Raw genomic sequence first — 16045 nt, 5'->3', positions numbered from 1 at the left:
CTTCTGGAAAATGATTTGTATACTAGAGAAATAATGTCAGCAAGTGAACACCCACATTGGAAACAAAATATTAGTCAGCCCATGCACTTTCTTTAATTGATTATGGGTTTGTGGAACGACTTTGAAGTTCCTTTACTCTATGGTTTTTTTTTTTTTAGCACAAGTCACTTTTAGTTGGTAGCAAACCTAAAAATGTATGCCATTACTATGTATAGATAGCATACCATTTAGGGCAAAGAGCATCAGTGGTATAAAGCCACTACTAAAGTACAACATTACTCACGAATGAATGATCATGTCATTGTTAAATAACAGTCAATTTAACAATATATTCAAGTTTAACGACGCTAAATGCAGTGAGCATCTCGGACTGCTGTTTTATGTCGTGCAGTCCTTTCTTTTGTCTTCCCAGGATCTGGTGTCTATCAATAACCCGGGGAAATGGAATGAATACAATCTAGCTTTATGGCTGCATTATAAAACATGCTGCGATAACTTACTTCATAATGACCATGTTTGTGATGTGCACACATACCCTGTGGTCAGGCTCTACATTTCACCACAGGTCACCTTTGATTAAGATCAAGTCAAGGGTGACCTGTGGTGAGCTGTAGAGTCTGACCACTGGGGATTATTCCTTACATTATTTCTGTATTCAATGTTTAATGTTTTTTATCCTGCAACTGGATGATTAACTGCTTTCCGTATAAGCTATGTTTTCTGCCCTCCAGCTTATACTAATTTTGTTTGTTTTTTCATATTCATAATTTGTCTGTATTAATATAGTAGAATAAAACATTTCAGAATCATTATTATGTGTAATTTACTGAAGATGTTTGTCTTCTTTCTTTTTTAATTGATAGGCCATGGCTAATGGTTTATGCTTTAATGTACTGTTATCTTAACCGTAGGTTTATACAATCACTTTTTATGTCTCATGGACAATAAATTCAATATTCTCTGAATTGTAGTGGAGTAATGTGACAAGTCAGTTGTACACAAGTTACCTACAGTAGGCTACAGTAGGCTAGTAATTATATAGTGACGGTCCACGACTGCCAACATAAAGCTGTTAAAATGTTCACAACATTATCAGACGTAAAAATGCTAAATAAATACATGTAGGTCAAAAGGTAGCTTGTGCATTTTACTCCAAGTGTAATTACAGTCGTATTTAAGTGTTGATTATATAACTCCAAATCTGCGAAGTAACCGACGGTATTTAGAGGAGTAAAAGTACATTATTTACCCCTGAATTGTAGTAGAGAAGTACAAAGTAGCAGAACATTGAAATACTCAAGCATACTGTAAGTCCCTCACATATAATGTACTTAATTATTGACACCGCTGACCCTAAAAGAAAAACATGTCACTGCTCAATCCGTAGGCCTATGTTTACTCACTTTCAGTACAATCTCCTGATACTTGACACGTTTTATAATGAATGCAGGTATTATATTTTAAATGCTATATTTCATTACGACGCTGTGAGGTGAAACAGAAACCAGTGGGTCGGCGTGTCACCCTGTATCTATGGTCATGTGTCACAAGACAATTCAGGAAGTGCCTGGCAGACAAAGCTTAACAAAACGCAATGAAGATACGAGTAATTTAGCGGATAAAAAACAGTGTCAGTGCCGAATAGAAGACAATTAATGTGGATGTTACCGGAACCCGTAACTAAACGAATGTTACCAACATGGAAAGAGCTGTCAAAATCGTCCTTTTCTCAGTCATCTTCTTGGCATCGCAGGTAAAGTGAGTGGATTTTAATAAAAGGACAGAAACAGCGCTTAAGCTAACTAACTGACAGGCCTGATAGCAGGACTAATCACCGAAAAACACCAAAGCAGGGACTTTTAAAAACATGTTTAATGTTAAATTGTATTGTCAATACGTAGTCAATACATTTTATTACCATGTTACCGTGATGTCCGGGGGAACAAAAGGGGAAACTGACTGCTTTCGACGAGCTAGCGTTAGCTCAGTTAGCCTCAGCTAGTGTAGTCCAAGCTAGAACACCATAACAGTTTTTGAGCTGCACTAATGTAACATGTTGACTGTTAAAATATTATGTAGCTAATTAAAACATAACTGAGGGCTTTGCGGAGGGTCTTTAAAAGACACTGTCAGGTCACAAACAAGGCTATTTAATTAAGGAATGATAGATAGATATATAGTTTATTTATCCCAAGTTGGGAAGTTGTTTTGTCACAGCAGCGTGTTTTGACAGTTGCTGTGCAAGAATTCTTAATAATATAACCATTCACAGTAGATTAGACATATATTCAGACGAGTATTGAATACACACTATAACATATACAAAATACATTTGAATATTCTTTAATTTACCAATTGAATAAAGGGACAACAAACACATTACATTAAACAATTGTGCTCAGTAGCTTTTAATTCAGTAAAATATATCCTGTGAGGTAGTGCTACAATTGGTATATGTGCAAATTGTTCATGATTATAGAAAGGGAGAAACTAAACAAACTATGAAGCAGTGAGTTGTTGTTTAGAGTTATTTCATTTTTCAGGAATGGGGATATGTTCATTGATCCCTCAGACATTTGATGATCACAGTTAGGCTATAGTTACAGTTTTTGTTCTGTGTGCTTGTGTCAATGCTTTTATAATAACTCTGTTTACCATTTGGAATAGAGGTAGGTAGGCAGGTAGGTAGTATATTTATGTCATTAAGGAAGAACAACAACAACCCAGTAGTTGCAAACAAAGCTAAGACACTCATAATTTCCAAATAAACAAAGCTATGTGTTAACACTTCATTCACTATATACTTTATACCATGTCATTTAAGAGGTACATTTTTCATATCTTCCAAGCATTAAGGACAGAAAAGCTGCTGCTTAAACTTCTCTTTCCGCACATGGGAGTGTTTGTACCTACAAGAAGCTTGTAAAGTGCTGCAAGATTGGATGATCCGGGTCATGCATGATTGTGAATGCTTTATGGATTAGGGTTGAGGTAACACAGTCAGTTAGGTTAGGGGTAGGAATACCAATGAGCTGGTGGCTAAATTAAGGATCTTTTAGTGTGTTCGTATTGATGAACAAAGCCTATATAGAAAAACACAATCAAAACTATTACAGAGAAAAAGAGAAAGTTAGAAATAAAGGTGACTGAGTTTACCGAAGTGTCTGTTACTACATGTATGTTATCTTATGATTTGTTTCAATTTTTATTCCTGGGATTGCTTTTCAATTCAAAACAATTCCTGATTCCAAAATTGATCCCTAATTTCCGGATCTACACCAAAACCACTGTGCACTCGACGTTGTGGCAAATTATTGCATGAAAACAGAAGCTATAATTTATTAATGGATTATTTAGCTGGGTTTTAATCTGGACCAGTGCCCTTAATATGAGAAATATATATTCATGAAACATTATCACACTGTGCAGCCTTGAGAAATAACAAGTGAGCAATTCAACCAACAGAATATTGTTGGCTGGGTTTGTTTTAAGAGATTTTCTTTTTACATTTGACTTAGCAATATGACGTTTCTTGCCCAACAGATAAACTGCCAAGAGGCCATCTTGCACATTTCAGATGGGAATACAGAGAAAGATTACTGCATTGTCCACAATCACTCCTGGACGCCCCTGTCACAAACCCTGGATGCTGCTGTAAGTTTACAAAAATGTTATATTTAACATTTTAACCTTAAAGGAAATAACTGTATTGTCTTTACAGTAACATACATAATTGCATGGATTTCCCAAAGTTAAAATGGGACATTTTCCCAATTGTAAATCACTTTTTGTCTTCACTTGCCAGTTGCTGTATCCACTGGTGAATTTAACCTCCACCCTACTGTGTAACACCTCTGGGGTCAATCCAGATTTGGTAAATGGCAAAGCAGTGGTGGTCATGAGGGGAGACTGTGTCTTCAGCCAGAAAGCTCTGGTTGCTCAGAGCCTCAACGTCACAGCTTTACTCATTGCCAGCAACAAACCATTGGTAGGTCAATAAGAGATACACCAGTCTGTATTTATTTTTTTGTCCATATGTGATTAAAATATTAATGTAACATGTAAGATGTATGCGGAACTGATACTCAAAAAGAAGGAAATGATACACCAATGGAATGAATGTGGGGATTTCCATCTTAACTGAAGAAAAAGCCCTCAGCTCATTCAGAGATACAGAGGTGTGCATGCTACAGGGGCCCAGGCATGTGACAATGTTTACCTTTGAGGTGTCAAGTGAGAATTTTCTAACATTTAAAACACATATGATCTATGTTCCCGGTCCTCATGTATGGCTGCAAGAAACAGTTATTTTAAAATGTATTATCTGCAGACTTTTTTATAGCTTAATGTTTGGTCTAAACAATTATGTCCTTCCTATTTATTTTTTTAAAACCCAAGGAGATGTATCTGAGTCTTGGGTTGTCAGTCCAAAACCTAAATATATGTATTTAAAATATATAAAGCAGAGAAAAGAAAAGGAAAACAGCATATTGCCATTTTTGCATCAAAATGTAGATTGCAGCTCTATCATCACAATTGATCTACTGTCAGCTATTACATTCATGTAGACAACACAATGGCAGCCAAAGGCAGAATAAGAAATTCTACCAAGTGCCTTTATTTTGTTAATGGTAATATTTCTCCCTCTACAGATCACTCCATCAGCCAATGACTCTCAGTATGCAAAGGTCCATATTCCTCTGGCTCTCATGAGGTACAGGGACTTCCTCGAAGCACAGCAGGTGAGAAAGCCTTTATTTTCCGCTGCCATTGAATCTGGTCTTGTTACCACTTCTTTTATAAAGGGGTGAGTTGATAAAGAAGGTCGAATTGGATGCAAAGTTTCCCTTTTAAACGTTTAATCTTTGATTTGGTGTTTTTCAGGTGTTTGGTGATGGGATGCAGGCGAAGCTTTATGCTCCTCCTTACTCAAAGATCGATGCAAGCATTGCGGTCATGCTACTCATTGCCATCTTCACGATCACCTTGGGTGGATACTGGAGTGGGACATGTGAGAGGTGAGACAGATACAGAGCAGTATCTGAAAATGTTTTATTAAATCAAAGTAGAACACGTTTTGGAGGATAAATAGTTGCTACATTGTGACTATGTGGTGTTATTCGACTGCTCTTAGGCCAAACAGCTCACACAAATCTATTTTATTCAACTCAATTATGTAAATTTACAGTGCCAATTAAGGATTATTAAGAAATGGGGTGTGGATGTCAGTATAATCAGTAGTGTCGATGTACATGAGTGATGGATGTGTGAGTGTATGGTGTTGTAAGGTGCAAAACAAGGCATAAGAATACACTTACAGCAGTATATTAAACCACCTGTAGCAGGAAAGGAAAGAGAGCTGCAGAGAAAGCAGACAAATCACTTCAAACGCAGTGAGATGCAGCAGGGGTCCATAAATGCTTCCCTAAAGTAAAGCTATTATATCTGATGGCTGACTCTTGTATGTTCGACCCCCTGTGTATTTTTAAGCACATTTTTTTTTTCCTGTTTGTGGCAGAGACCGATTGAACGGTGTGTCAGGGGGAGGGGGAGAGAGCAAAGCAGACAGCGGAGAGCTTTTTCTCTACTCTCCTCTCAAAGTGGTCTTCTTTGTTGCCTTGATGTGTGGGATGCTGGTGCTCATGTACTTCTTCTACAGTGTGCTGGGTGAGTGGTAGCGGGGGAAAGAACATATTTTTTGTGCTCTGAGGGAGTTATAATATCTGGAGTCTAAGTGATGTGAACTGTGTTTCTTTTTCCCCAGTTTATGTCATCATCGTCATTTTCTGCCTGGCGTCTGCCTCTGCACTCTTCAGCTGTTTCGATGCAGTGTTGGATTTAATTGGTTGTCCCACTGGGAGGTATGATCGTCACTCTTTAAAATGTACAGGCAGAAAAAAAGCAAAAACAACAAGATGATTGGCAGAGATGTGGAAGACATTTTGGCGACTGTGTTTGTGTGTGTGTGTGTGTGTGTGTGTGTGTGTGTGTGTGTGTGTGTGTGTGTGTGTGTGTGTGTGTGTGTGTGTGTGTGTGTGTGTGTGTGTGTGTGTGTGTGTGTGTGTGTGTGTGTGTGTGTGTGTGTGTGTGTGTGTGTGTGTGTGTGTGTGTGTGTGTGTGTGTGTGTGTGTGTGTGTGTGTGTGTGTGTGTGTGTGTGTTTTAACTTGTCTCTGAAGCACAACATAACTGAGAGTAACACCTACTTCACTTCCTTATGAAATTCGGTCCCGCCCACCTTTGGGGGGAAAACATTTGCTTTCATTTGAATGGCAGTCAGTACAGATTCTGGATGGATTTTCTGGATCAAAAAATTCTGATAACCTCGCTTTTTTATATCTACAAGAAGCCCAATTATGATGGTCAGACAGGCAAACTATTAAAACATTTCAATGGAGATCTGCGTCGATTTATAGTTTAATTTAAATCAATAGGGAAATGATGTCCGGTCAGATTAGTATCAGGCAGCAGGCTAACACTGAAACTGTGATTTCTGAATTAGTTTCTTTTACTGTCTTTTTTTCTGTAGAGGAAGTAAAGAAACCGTATGTAATGATTTATTTGTTGTTTGAGGTGCAATATATGACTCGGCAGCTTTTAAGACCTGATGAAACTATTATTTTCCGCTTCATTCTGATGCGTTATTTCTTCCCTGAAAGTGGGCGGTACCGTAATTTCCCCAGGAAGTGACGGGAATGTTACTCTCATCTATTGCAGAGGAGCCTCACCTGCTGAAAGTCTGTTTATGGGAACTCTCTGTGTCTTTTTCTAGCTTCTCCATCCGAAATCACAACTTCTCAGTGAGGTCCATGATACTGGCTGCTGTGTGCATTAGCATCGCTGTGGTCTGGGGGGTGTACAGGAATGAGGACAGGTACTGTGACACAAAACATGCACCCATAAAAATGTTTCTGTCAGTTTCACCTTCACCGCAGCAGTTTGGGTGGTGAAGCAGGAAATGCTTGTTGATTTAAAATAGTCTGGTAAACTCCCCACAAGGTGTAACTTTACACTCGCTTTTAACATTGCATCAACCAAGTCAAGGTCATTTGTTAACGTCACTGTGGTATGAAGAACATTATTAATGGTAGCATGTTGACATGGAAAGCATCAAAATATGTTTTATTGTAAATCTTCATAAACATTTGAGGATACAGAGTAAATGTATGTTCTAAGAGACATGAATTATGACTTTAGTTTCTGTCATTCTTTTCAAAATGATACATTTATTGGCTTCAATGATAATAATGTCACTCTCACTGTTGAAGTGGTTCAATGTGGTCATTTAGTGGGGTAATTGCAGCTCATTATATTTGGAGGTGGGTCAGTGTTCCAAGAATAGCAGATAACATTTCCAGCCTAACATTTGTGTTACTTTTATGATCTTGTTCAGACAGCTTAGGCTGAGGGGTTTGAATGTGAAAGTCAACAGCAGAGAGGAAGCTTAAGTCTCTTATCCAACATTAGGCTGAAGATGTGTTTTGAATCATTGGCTTTTTTGGAGCAGAAATCTTTTTGGTATGTTACTTGATGCATTCCCTTTTTTGTGCTGTATCTTTAAAAATGCAAGGTCACAAAAGCTCAAACCCTTTCTGTCTCTTGGTAGATGGATCTGGATCTTGCAGGACCTCCTTGGCATTGCTTTCTGCCTCAACTTCATGAAGACCATTTCACTGTCCAACTTCAAGGTACCTCTCACCAGCCCCTGTCCTTTCATCATTTGATTTTATTCTAGGGCTCTTTTTTTTAAACCTATTGAGTACTCTTACTTCTGTGGAATCAGCTCCCCGAAGACTTAAGGACCTCTGCATCCCTCTGGGGTTTTAAGAAAAAGCCCGAAGACTCACCTGTTCCTCACCGCATTTCACTGACTGTCCTTTATTTTACATTTTAACCTTTTATGCTCTTAACGTTTGTTCGTTTATCGTTGTTTAAACTCATCTCCCTAGTTTGATTTCTTTAAATGAATTTTGTCCCTATAGAAATACAATTTATTACTATTATCTTACCCTCATTGTTGTGTTAATTAAACTAAATATTTGTGTTTATCATCCTCTGCAGTTAATATGTTTAAGATAATCTTCTCTTTGCATCAATATGACAGACTTCTGTAGATTTACCGTCACTTGCAATCCTAAACAAAACCAGTTTGACATCCTTTTGTTCAGAGTTTTATCAAGTCTGGATTAATCTGCATTTTGTTTCCCATCATGGCGCAGATCTGTGTGATTCTGCTGAGCCTCCTGCTTTTGTATGATGTCTTCTTCGTTTTCATCACTCCTTTCTTCACAAAGGTACGAGCGTCTTTTTGTTTGGTGTTTTCCCTCAGCCTACACAACAACTGCTACTGGTTTTCACGTTACATCTTAGCGTTGGCATCCGGTAAACATACTTCACTGATGCACAAATACACATTTTTATTGAAACGTTGATGCTTTGCAATCGGAATCGACTACATAAATAAAAATGGTTAGTATGATTGAATAGGAGATGTTTAAGCAGCTCTTGGGCCTCATTTATAAAACTAATCATGGCATTCATGTCAAAGGCTAGCAAACAAAACAGAAACATTGTGATTTATGTCACGACGTACAGCAATCATTTACATATGATGGCGCACCTTTGAAACCTTTATGTCGCCTATTAATATCCAATGAAACGCCCCTGACAGGTGTTTATTTATGCTTAATAGTAACACTAAATGAATGTGTGGCATCTCTTTCTATCAACAGAATGGAGTGAGCATCATGGTGCAGGTTGCTCTGGGCCCGGATGCTTCAGGAGAGAAGGTGAGCCTGTGCTTCGTTTCCTACCTCGAAGGAGAACTCCACCAAAGTGTCCCTTTTTTAGGCTGAAATGAATGCACAGCTGTTTTTGTGTTGTTGTAAATATCTAGAATCATGACAGAAATATATGAATGCATTAGAGCTGAGGAACATTACTGATGGTTTTTGAGTGCCTATAGCAAAGATAGTTTACTTTATTTGGCGACTGAAGACTAAAACGTTGTTCTGTTCATAAATGAGTACAGCACATTTGTTTTCAAGTTTATAGAGTGCATTAGTTTGAGTCCTGGACAGCAAGCTCAGGGCTACGTTTGGTGGAACTCCCCTTCCCTCTGTACTGCATTCCTACATCCTTGGTGCTTTGCTCTGCTTGTTGCTCGCCCTGAGAGCCCCACAGATAGACTGACTAACTGTGTGTTGGGGTTGGGTGGGCTCTGTCGTAGGCGCAAGGTAACATGGTGGAGGTCCCCGCTGAACCCCAGGCTCCCTCAGAGAAAGTAAGGCTTGGTTTGTTCACCACCCACTTCTTTTCTTAAAGCCACGACCTGAGGTGGGTGGGAAGGGATTGGGGATGTAGAAGTGTAGTATTAAATAGAATTTCAAATTAAGAATAAACATATATATTTAAGGATGTGCTAAAGCAATATGTGCACCGACAATATTTTGCACGCCCTAATCACAATCTTGCAATTAAAAACATTTGAAGAAATGAATAGGAATAATGAGATTTGATTGCCTTTTTTTGAACAACAAATAAGATCTCAGTTTGTTCATCAAGCATAATAACTTTCCAAGCAGCGGACAAGAAACCTCTTATAAAACCCTTTACTAAATGTTTTAATCATCTGATTTTATTAAAGTCTAAATAGTCCTGCTTCTGTGAAAGCAAACAAGTTGGTCAAGTGAGGTGTTAAAAAGTTAAATATGCATTTTCAGCATTTTAGCACATAACACTGCATTACATTTCCTCCCTTACTGCTGCCCACCCAGCCCTTATATGATTTGAATTATAAACAATCTTTGGCTATTACCAGCGTCCTTTTCAAAACAGGGTCAGATGACTCACATGAACGTCAGGTGGTGTGTGCTGATAAATCACTCGTATTCTCCACACTGCTCAAGCATAATCAGTTTATTAGCCGCTTTTTATATATATTTTAGTTGGCGCCTCCAGGGGGGTTCTAATTTGTTGTTGGTTAAAAGAAACGAGTCTTCATTTATATTCCATTTGGGAAAAACACTGATTTAGCATGAATCATTTAAGGGGTTTTCTCCAGTTAGAGGTACCAGGAGGTTTCAGTTCAAGGAGTTTTAAGCCATTGCTGGAAAACTGCAGCCATTTTTCTCCCAGGATTCCTCGTGCAAAAGAGATTATGATTGTGGATTCTAGGTTTCCTCTGGGAAATTCTTACTCCAGAAGTAAACATCTGTTTGCACAGAGCAAAATAGTTTTCAGTAGGGTATTTCTGTGAACCTTTTAGATAGTATGTTGTTGACTGACAGGAGACAATTCAAGCATTGTTAACTTACCTGAAATCTCTTGGTGTTTCATTATGTGAGCAGCACTATATTCCAAACATATTTAGTCAAATTGGGATAGCCCAGGTGTACCTGAGATGGCAAACGGATAGGATTTAGAAAATATTAAAGCAATATACTGTACTCCAAAATGTCAGCTTTGAGTTATATATGTAGAGGGAAGAAGTGGGTTGAGTCAGTAAAACACAATGCACCGCTCAGTGTATTTGCATGCATGCAACACAATAATTCTACGGTCACTTTTTGTCAATTTTAACATAAAAATGGTTTTCCCTTCTCAGCTGCCGGTGGTGATGCGCGTCCCACGGTTCTCAGCCTGGGCACAGAACCTGTGTGTGATGCAGTTCTCCATCCTGGGTTACGGAGACATCATTGTTCCAGGTCGGGTTAAAGTGTCATCATCAGTGTTTAAGGTGTACCTTATACAGCTGTGGCTAGTGGTTCAGGCTTAGAGAGAAATATAAAGCTTTATTTATTGAGTTGATCATATGTTCTTCATGATTGTGGAGTTATTATTATATTATATTAACACTTTTGGAAGTGGTGGATGCAAACAAAATAGTGTCTCATTGATACCTGTGTATATGTATTTATTCCATAAACACAAGATCCAAAGAGAGAGTCTGTCCAATAAAGGCAGTAATGCAAAGTTCTGTTTATATTTAGTTTGAAATATGAATATAGTGAGGAATTCTGGTTGAATGAAGTGTGCTTTTGAAGTGACTTCTATTTTAAAATGTCTTCTGTGTTGCTTTATTTTTGCTTTAAAGGTATCAATAGACCTGCTATCTCCAACAAACTGCAGCAGGGATTTTGTGCTAGGAAATAAAAATATAATGGCAAGAATTTTTTAGTGTGACGCATCACTCAACCTCTGCTTCCTGATTGGTCCAATAGGTCTCCTGGTGGCCTACTGCAGCAGATTTGATGTCTGGATCAACAGCAGCAGGAAGGTGTACTTCGTCAGCTGCTGCATCGGTACACTGCTCATCTATAATTCATGGGCTGCAACTTCAAAATCATTTAAATATGTACAAGTTGATTATGCATCTAATACATTAAATGCTGTTGGATTACAGCCCATAATACATGCAGGGTTTACAGTATTGCTGATAAAGTGAGCAGTATGTCACCATCAGACTATACTACCTATATCCATTTTAGCTGTACTGCTTTTTGTCGCTCCACTGCACACACTTTTCAACAGAACCTTTCATAACACTTGCTTTTTCATCTGTGTGGAAAGATTTATGGTATTATAAATGCGATCATCATCTTCTTAGTGTTTTCAATGCTTTTGCTCTATGAAATGCTGACATTTCTGACCACTAGGTATTTATTTCTCCCATTTTAAGCAGTTAATTCATACACTTTGCACTGGATTCAAAATCTGACATATGTGTGATTTTTGACTAGTGTTTTTGGCCTCTGCAAGGACTCTGCAAGTTTCCGGTTAACCTTTCCTTTCTTTGTCATCTGTTTCTGATTCTTGTAGCCTATCTGCTGGGAATGATCCTGACCTTTGCAGTGATGCTGCTGTCGGGGATGGGACAGCCCGCCTTACTCTACCTGGTGCCCTTCACCCTGATAACCTGCGCGGTGGTGGCTGCATGCCGGGGAGAGATGAGGCAGTTTTGGGCAGGAACCACCTATGAGGTGAGATCTCAAGGTGGCTCTTCACAGTTTTGGCACACGAGCGGAGCTTCGTGTTGGTACTTCCTGTGTTCAAACGGGTTTCACTGCATTTCTGAAGAACTTCCCTCAACGTTAAGTACACAGCAAGGCTGTTGCAAAGACTCTCCTACTGCTAGTCTCTAGGAGGATGTTATATATATTTGCTAATACTAACTCATGCACTATAGAGCTGAGCTGCACAACAAAATAAATAAAAGCATCTTACCTGTTCCCTAGCCCCGCCCGGAGAGTTTGCTGCTTCAGTTCTTAGCTGCCTTCCTGCAGGGCTGGTTTTTCTTGGTTTATTTTATATTGTATTGTTTTATAGAAAACAGTCAAATCCACCCTTACAATGCCAGTTACATAACCTGTGTTACTTCCAGTTAGCCAAGCAACTGTGTTGTCATGCAGGGTAAACTGAGAGGAGGCCAGTCTCACCAGACCAGCTGAGGCTTTGTAAAGGGAAAGTAAGAGCTGCATCAAGGGAAATGACTGCAGGCAGTTTTCCCTTTTACTTTCCTGCTTCATGTCCTGATGATGAAAATGATGTGAACTAAGTTTGAATCTTAGACGCTTTTTTTTTAATGAATGATCTACAGCCGAAAGAGAGATATCTTTAATGTTTAGAAAAAGTGGAATAGAATCTGCAGTTTCTAATGTGAAGTGTAATATTGATCACGAGGCTTTAGGATATGTATGACATCTATCAGCTCTCCGCAGCCCAAGGTCCTGAGTAACTACTTCAGTATCGCTCTGCTGTCACTGCACTTAATTCAGGCTTTAGAAATCGCTGTGAGTCAACCACTTGAAGTGTATTGACCGACCCTACTCTAGGATATTGTGACATTTAAAGTTTGGTATATAATTATTTCTTGGCTTATATGTGTAATTATATGTGTGTATGAAGTCGCATTTGCGATAGGGGCCCGTCGTAGGCTGCTACCAACAAGTCCAGTGAGTCACTTAGGAATCGATCCAGAATAACCTGCAGTGGCACTATGTGACATAATGTAGGCATTGTCCCTAAAAATACAGCAGAACATTCTATGTTCATGATGTTTTAAAAAATTGAAAAGAAAGAATGTATTATGCCGTGTCAAAAACTTATTTTCCACATAATAGCAGACTTAATTTTAAGGGAAAGTGTGCCACAATAAAGAGCAGAAAGCAGTTATAGTTTCTTTAAATAGACATAACACTCTTTTTGAGTCGACTTTAAACTGAATTGTTGTTCGATCATAGGCGTATTACAACAGCTAGGATGATGAATTCACCTCCCAATACATTCTACTCTATATAACTGTTGAGCTGATAAACCCTGGAGTCTTTAAGCTGTTTTATATTCATATATTTGACACCCTATCTTCCACAAATGTATGTTTCGCAAACCATACTTAACATTTTTGCCGTTCTGTCCTTGATTGAGCAGTTATTGCTTGTAAAATAACTTAGCGTGACTTGAAATGTCCCAGAAACAAAGGCTGTCTGGAAGTAAATACGCATAAATCCATTGACTCGCATCTTGTACCCTGAGGTCCTAAATTAAAAGACAAATCTGGGAGAAGGTTGCATGGATGTGTATGTTTGTGTTCAAATACATGTCCTTGTAAGTGGGAGGATGATGAATAAAGGAAAGAGATATATAATTGTGACGTGGCTTCATCTCCACCAGGTCTTGGACTCATCCAGGGAGCCTTTACTGCCAGGTGTGATTCTAACCGAGACCTTTCCCCTGCATCTCTCCTGCCTTTTATAGTTTTGCTTACTGCGGTTGCCTTATCTTTTCTTATCGGCTTCTTTTGGTCCTTTTTCTTTTGACATTTGAACCCCTGAATTCCAGGGTCAATGTACAACCAAACCAATGTTATATCTTTATTAAAACACAAAGAACAGTAGAGTGTTTTACAATTATTGACCACTAGGTGTCTGTAGTTGATTGAAAATATTCTGATATGTCTGAAGAACTTCTCATGGCCCTGGAATACCATTAAGCTTTTTTATTTCTGCAAAGTTGTTTTGCCTTTCTTTTTATAAATTCATGCATCTTTTCCACCTACCAGGAATTATTACTTGCACCACTCCATCATTCATGCAGCTACCAACATGCTCTGGTCACCCTCTGCATGTTGTCGAATGCATTTATTCAAATGTGTTATCTCTGCCATTTTTGAAAGTACCGCTCGCCTGCTGTTATTTGTGCAGTACGCTTTAACCTTTACAAAACCCTTTTGTGATCCAAAACATTGCATTGAAATGTATTCACATTTCCTTTTCTCTTTTCTTCAGAGGGAAGAACTGACTGCGGCATAGAAGGAGAAAGATGCTGATTTACAGTTTTGATGATGGACCCTACTGCTGAAGGCCATTTCTTTTTCTTCTTTTTTTACATTTTAATATTCAATTTGCAAAGCAGGGGAAACCCATGTAAACGGATTCTTTCAATATGGGTTCATTGGACTCCTTAGATTTGTTGTAACGCTAATAAATATTGTGTAGGCTTGTTTAGTGCCTGAAAGGTCTGTTAGGCTCACGTTCAGAAAACGTCTTCGACTTTGCCTTGGTGATGATTGAATAGAACAAAATGAGAATGCACTTTATAATATTCAGCTTGGAGGTTGGTTCATAAGGGGTAGGGTGGGTTTGAAATTACTTAGCTCCAATATGTGCTTTTTTGATAACTGTTTTGGGGTTCATGTGTAACCTGTTTGTATGATGTGATTTATTTCATTGCCTTATATTAAATGACCTTATATTTAATCTCCTTGTATGTGTATTTGATTACTCTTTTAAACTGTAATACAGATACTCCAAGAAAAAAGACCTTCCTGTAAATAAACCGCAAACAAACAGTGACCTACTGTTCTGTTGGGGAAGAAATGCAAATTTCCCCTCTGTGGGACGAAGAAAAGTAATCTGATTCTGAATTGAGAATCATTTTTTAATGGGGCTTTTATGTTTTGTGAGAACGCCAGGGGCAAAGAAAGTGCCAAACATTAATCAATAACCTCTTCAATTGAATTCTGCAATAAAGATGGGATAAGATAAGAATTGCTTTATTAATCCCAGACTGGGACATTTTTGTGATGACATGGTGGAAGGCATAAACCAGCTGATACTTTGCCAGCTGTGAACTCTAAATTAAGCATTTAAAGGATGTTTTATTTTTCAATCTTATGGCGTTTTTTATCAAAAGGCACACATGTTATAGCCTCAGTGCATCTTTGTTTTACTTAAGAATGATGAGAGAAAGACTAAAATTTAGGCTCAACACATCTTATTGTACAATAACAATAAAGTGAGCCACTTCCTATTAATGCACCCTCAGTGTGGCTTTATTAATGGTTCATAAATAATGTATTAATGCTTTATAGGGAAGCTAAAAGCCATTTATAACACTTTTTGTTAGCTAGGTTAAAGAGTATTGCTACTGTAGGTGCATGGTTGGTTTGAATCCAGATCAATAACTGTTCATGGAATTCTTATATCTAGTTTTTAGGTTGGATTTTTAATGTTGAACATGTGAGAAATAAAAATGCTGAGGAAAAACCACATGAAAAAAATGATACAGTCAGTAGTCATAAAAAAAGATCTTGGCTAGAGGAAATGGGAAATCACCCGTTTTCTTCATTATAAAATATTTATGCACTAAATGTGTGTGTGCCTCTTTGATATCCAACTTCAATATTTGTAAGCATTAGTATGCTTCTTTTGGTTTCTGAGACAGCAGCAATCTTTTTTCACTTTAGTCTTTTGTTTATAATAGTGTGAAAAGAAAATCTACCTATCACCAAAAGTGTTTTATATGTCAAACCTCCACCACAGAAAATACATCATCTCAGTTGTGGGAACAAACAGTGCGACAGGACGAGGGAGGTTAAAACAATGTATGTTTCTGCTGACTGGTTCTGCTTATTAGTACTTTTTTGAAGGACTCATTTGGATTTTATGTGTGGTGAGATAGCCAGGGGCCAGAAAGTGCCAAACATGAATCAATAACCTATTAAAATATATTCTGCAATAAAAATCGGTGACATTGTGAAGAGAATAA

General features: G+C 38.1%; 1 protein-coding gene across 4 annotated transcripts; it reads left to right on the top strand.

The window, feature by feature from the left end:
* Nucleotides 1-1517: 1517 nt before the first annotated feature.
* zgc:123258 (uncharacterized protein LOC641502 homolog) lies at nucleotides 1518-14754 on the top strand. Of its 4 annotated transcripts, none has more exons than XM_063881626.1 (17): nucleotides 1518-1753; nucleotides 3544-3654; nucleotides 3806-3988; nucleotides 4653-4742; nucleotides 4885-5018; nucleotides 5519-5667; nucleotides 5765-5861; nucleotides 6771-6872; nucleotides 7605-7686; nucleotides 8218-8292; nucleotides 8731-8787; nucleotides 9228-9281; nucleotides 10605-10704; nucleotides 11221-11301; nucleotides 11819-11979; nucleotides 13670-13703; nucleotides 14284-14754. In XM_063881626.1, the coding sequence occupies exons 1-17, from the start codon at nucleotides 1700-1702 to the stop codon at nucleotides 14322-14324; spliced, it is 1605 nt and encodes a 534-aa protein (XP_063737696.1). In that variant the 5' UTR covers nucleotides 1518-1699; the 3' UTR covers nucleotides 14325-14754. The 4 variants fall into 4 exon arrangements, with proteins under 4 accessions (XP_063737696.1, XP_063737697.1, XP_063737699.1 ...); XM_063881627.1 differs by having other exon boundaries at nucleotides 11819-11992; XM_063881629.1 differs by lacking the exon at nucleotides 9228-9281.
* The last annotated feature ends 1291 nt before the right edge of the window (nucleotides 14755-16045 follow it).

Source organism: Eleginops maclovinus, chromosome 4 (genome assembly GCF_036324505.1).
Source record: "Eleginops maclovinus isolate JMC-PN-2008 ecotype Puerto Natales chromosome 4, JC_Emac_rtc_rv5, whole genome shotgun sequence".
Classification (NCBI taxonomy): domain Eukaryota; kingdom Metazoa; phylum Chordata; class Actinopteri; order Perciformes; family Eleginopidae; genus Eleginops; species Eleginops maclovinus.
Note: the sequence above shows the minus strand (reverse complement) of the source record. Positions and strands in the feature narration are given on the sequence as shown.

What these genes read in the sequence shown, in the direction of transcription:
- zgc:123258 (XM_063881626.1), top strand. Translation starts at nt 1,700, where the DNA reads ATGGAAAGAGCTGTCAAAATCGTCCTTTTCTCAGTCATCTTCTTGGCA. An exon ending in TTTCACTGTCCAACTTCAAG is followed by an intron (nt 7,687 to 8,217) that starts GTACCTCTCACC and finishes ATCATGGCGCAG; the next exon opens with ATCTGTGTGATTCTGCTGAG. An exon ending in CGGATGCTTCAGGAGAGAAG is followed by an intron (nt 8,788 to 9,227) that starts GTGAGCCTGTGC and finishes GCTCTGTCGTAG; the next exon opens with GCGCAAGGTAACATGGTGGA.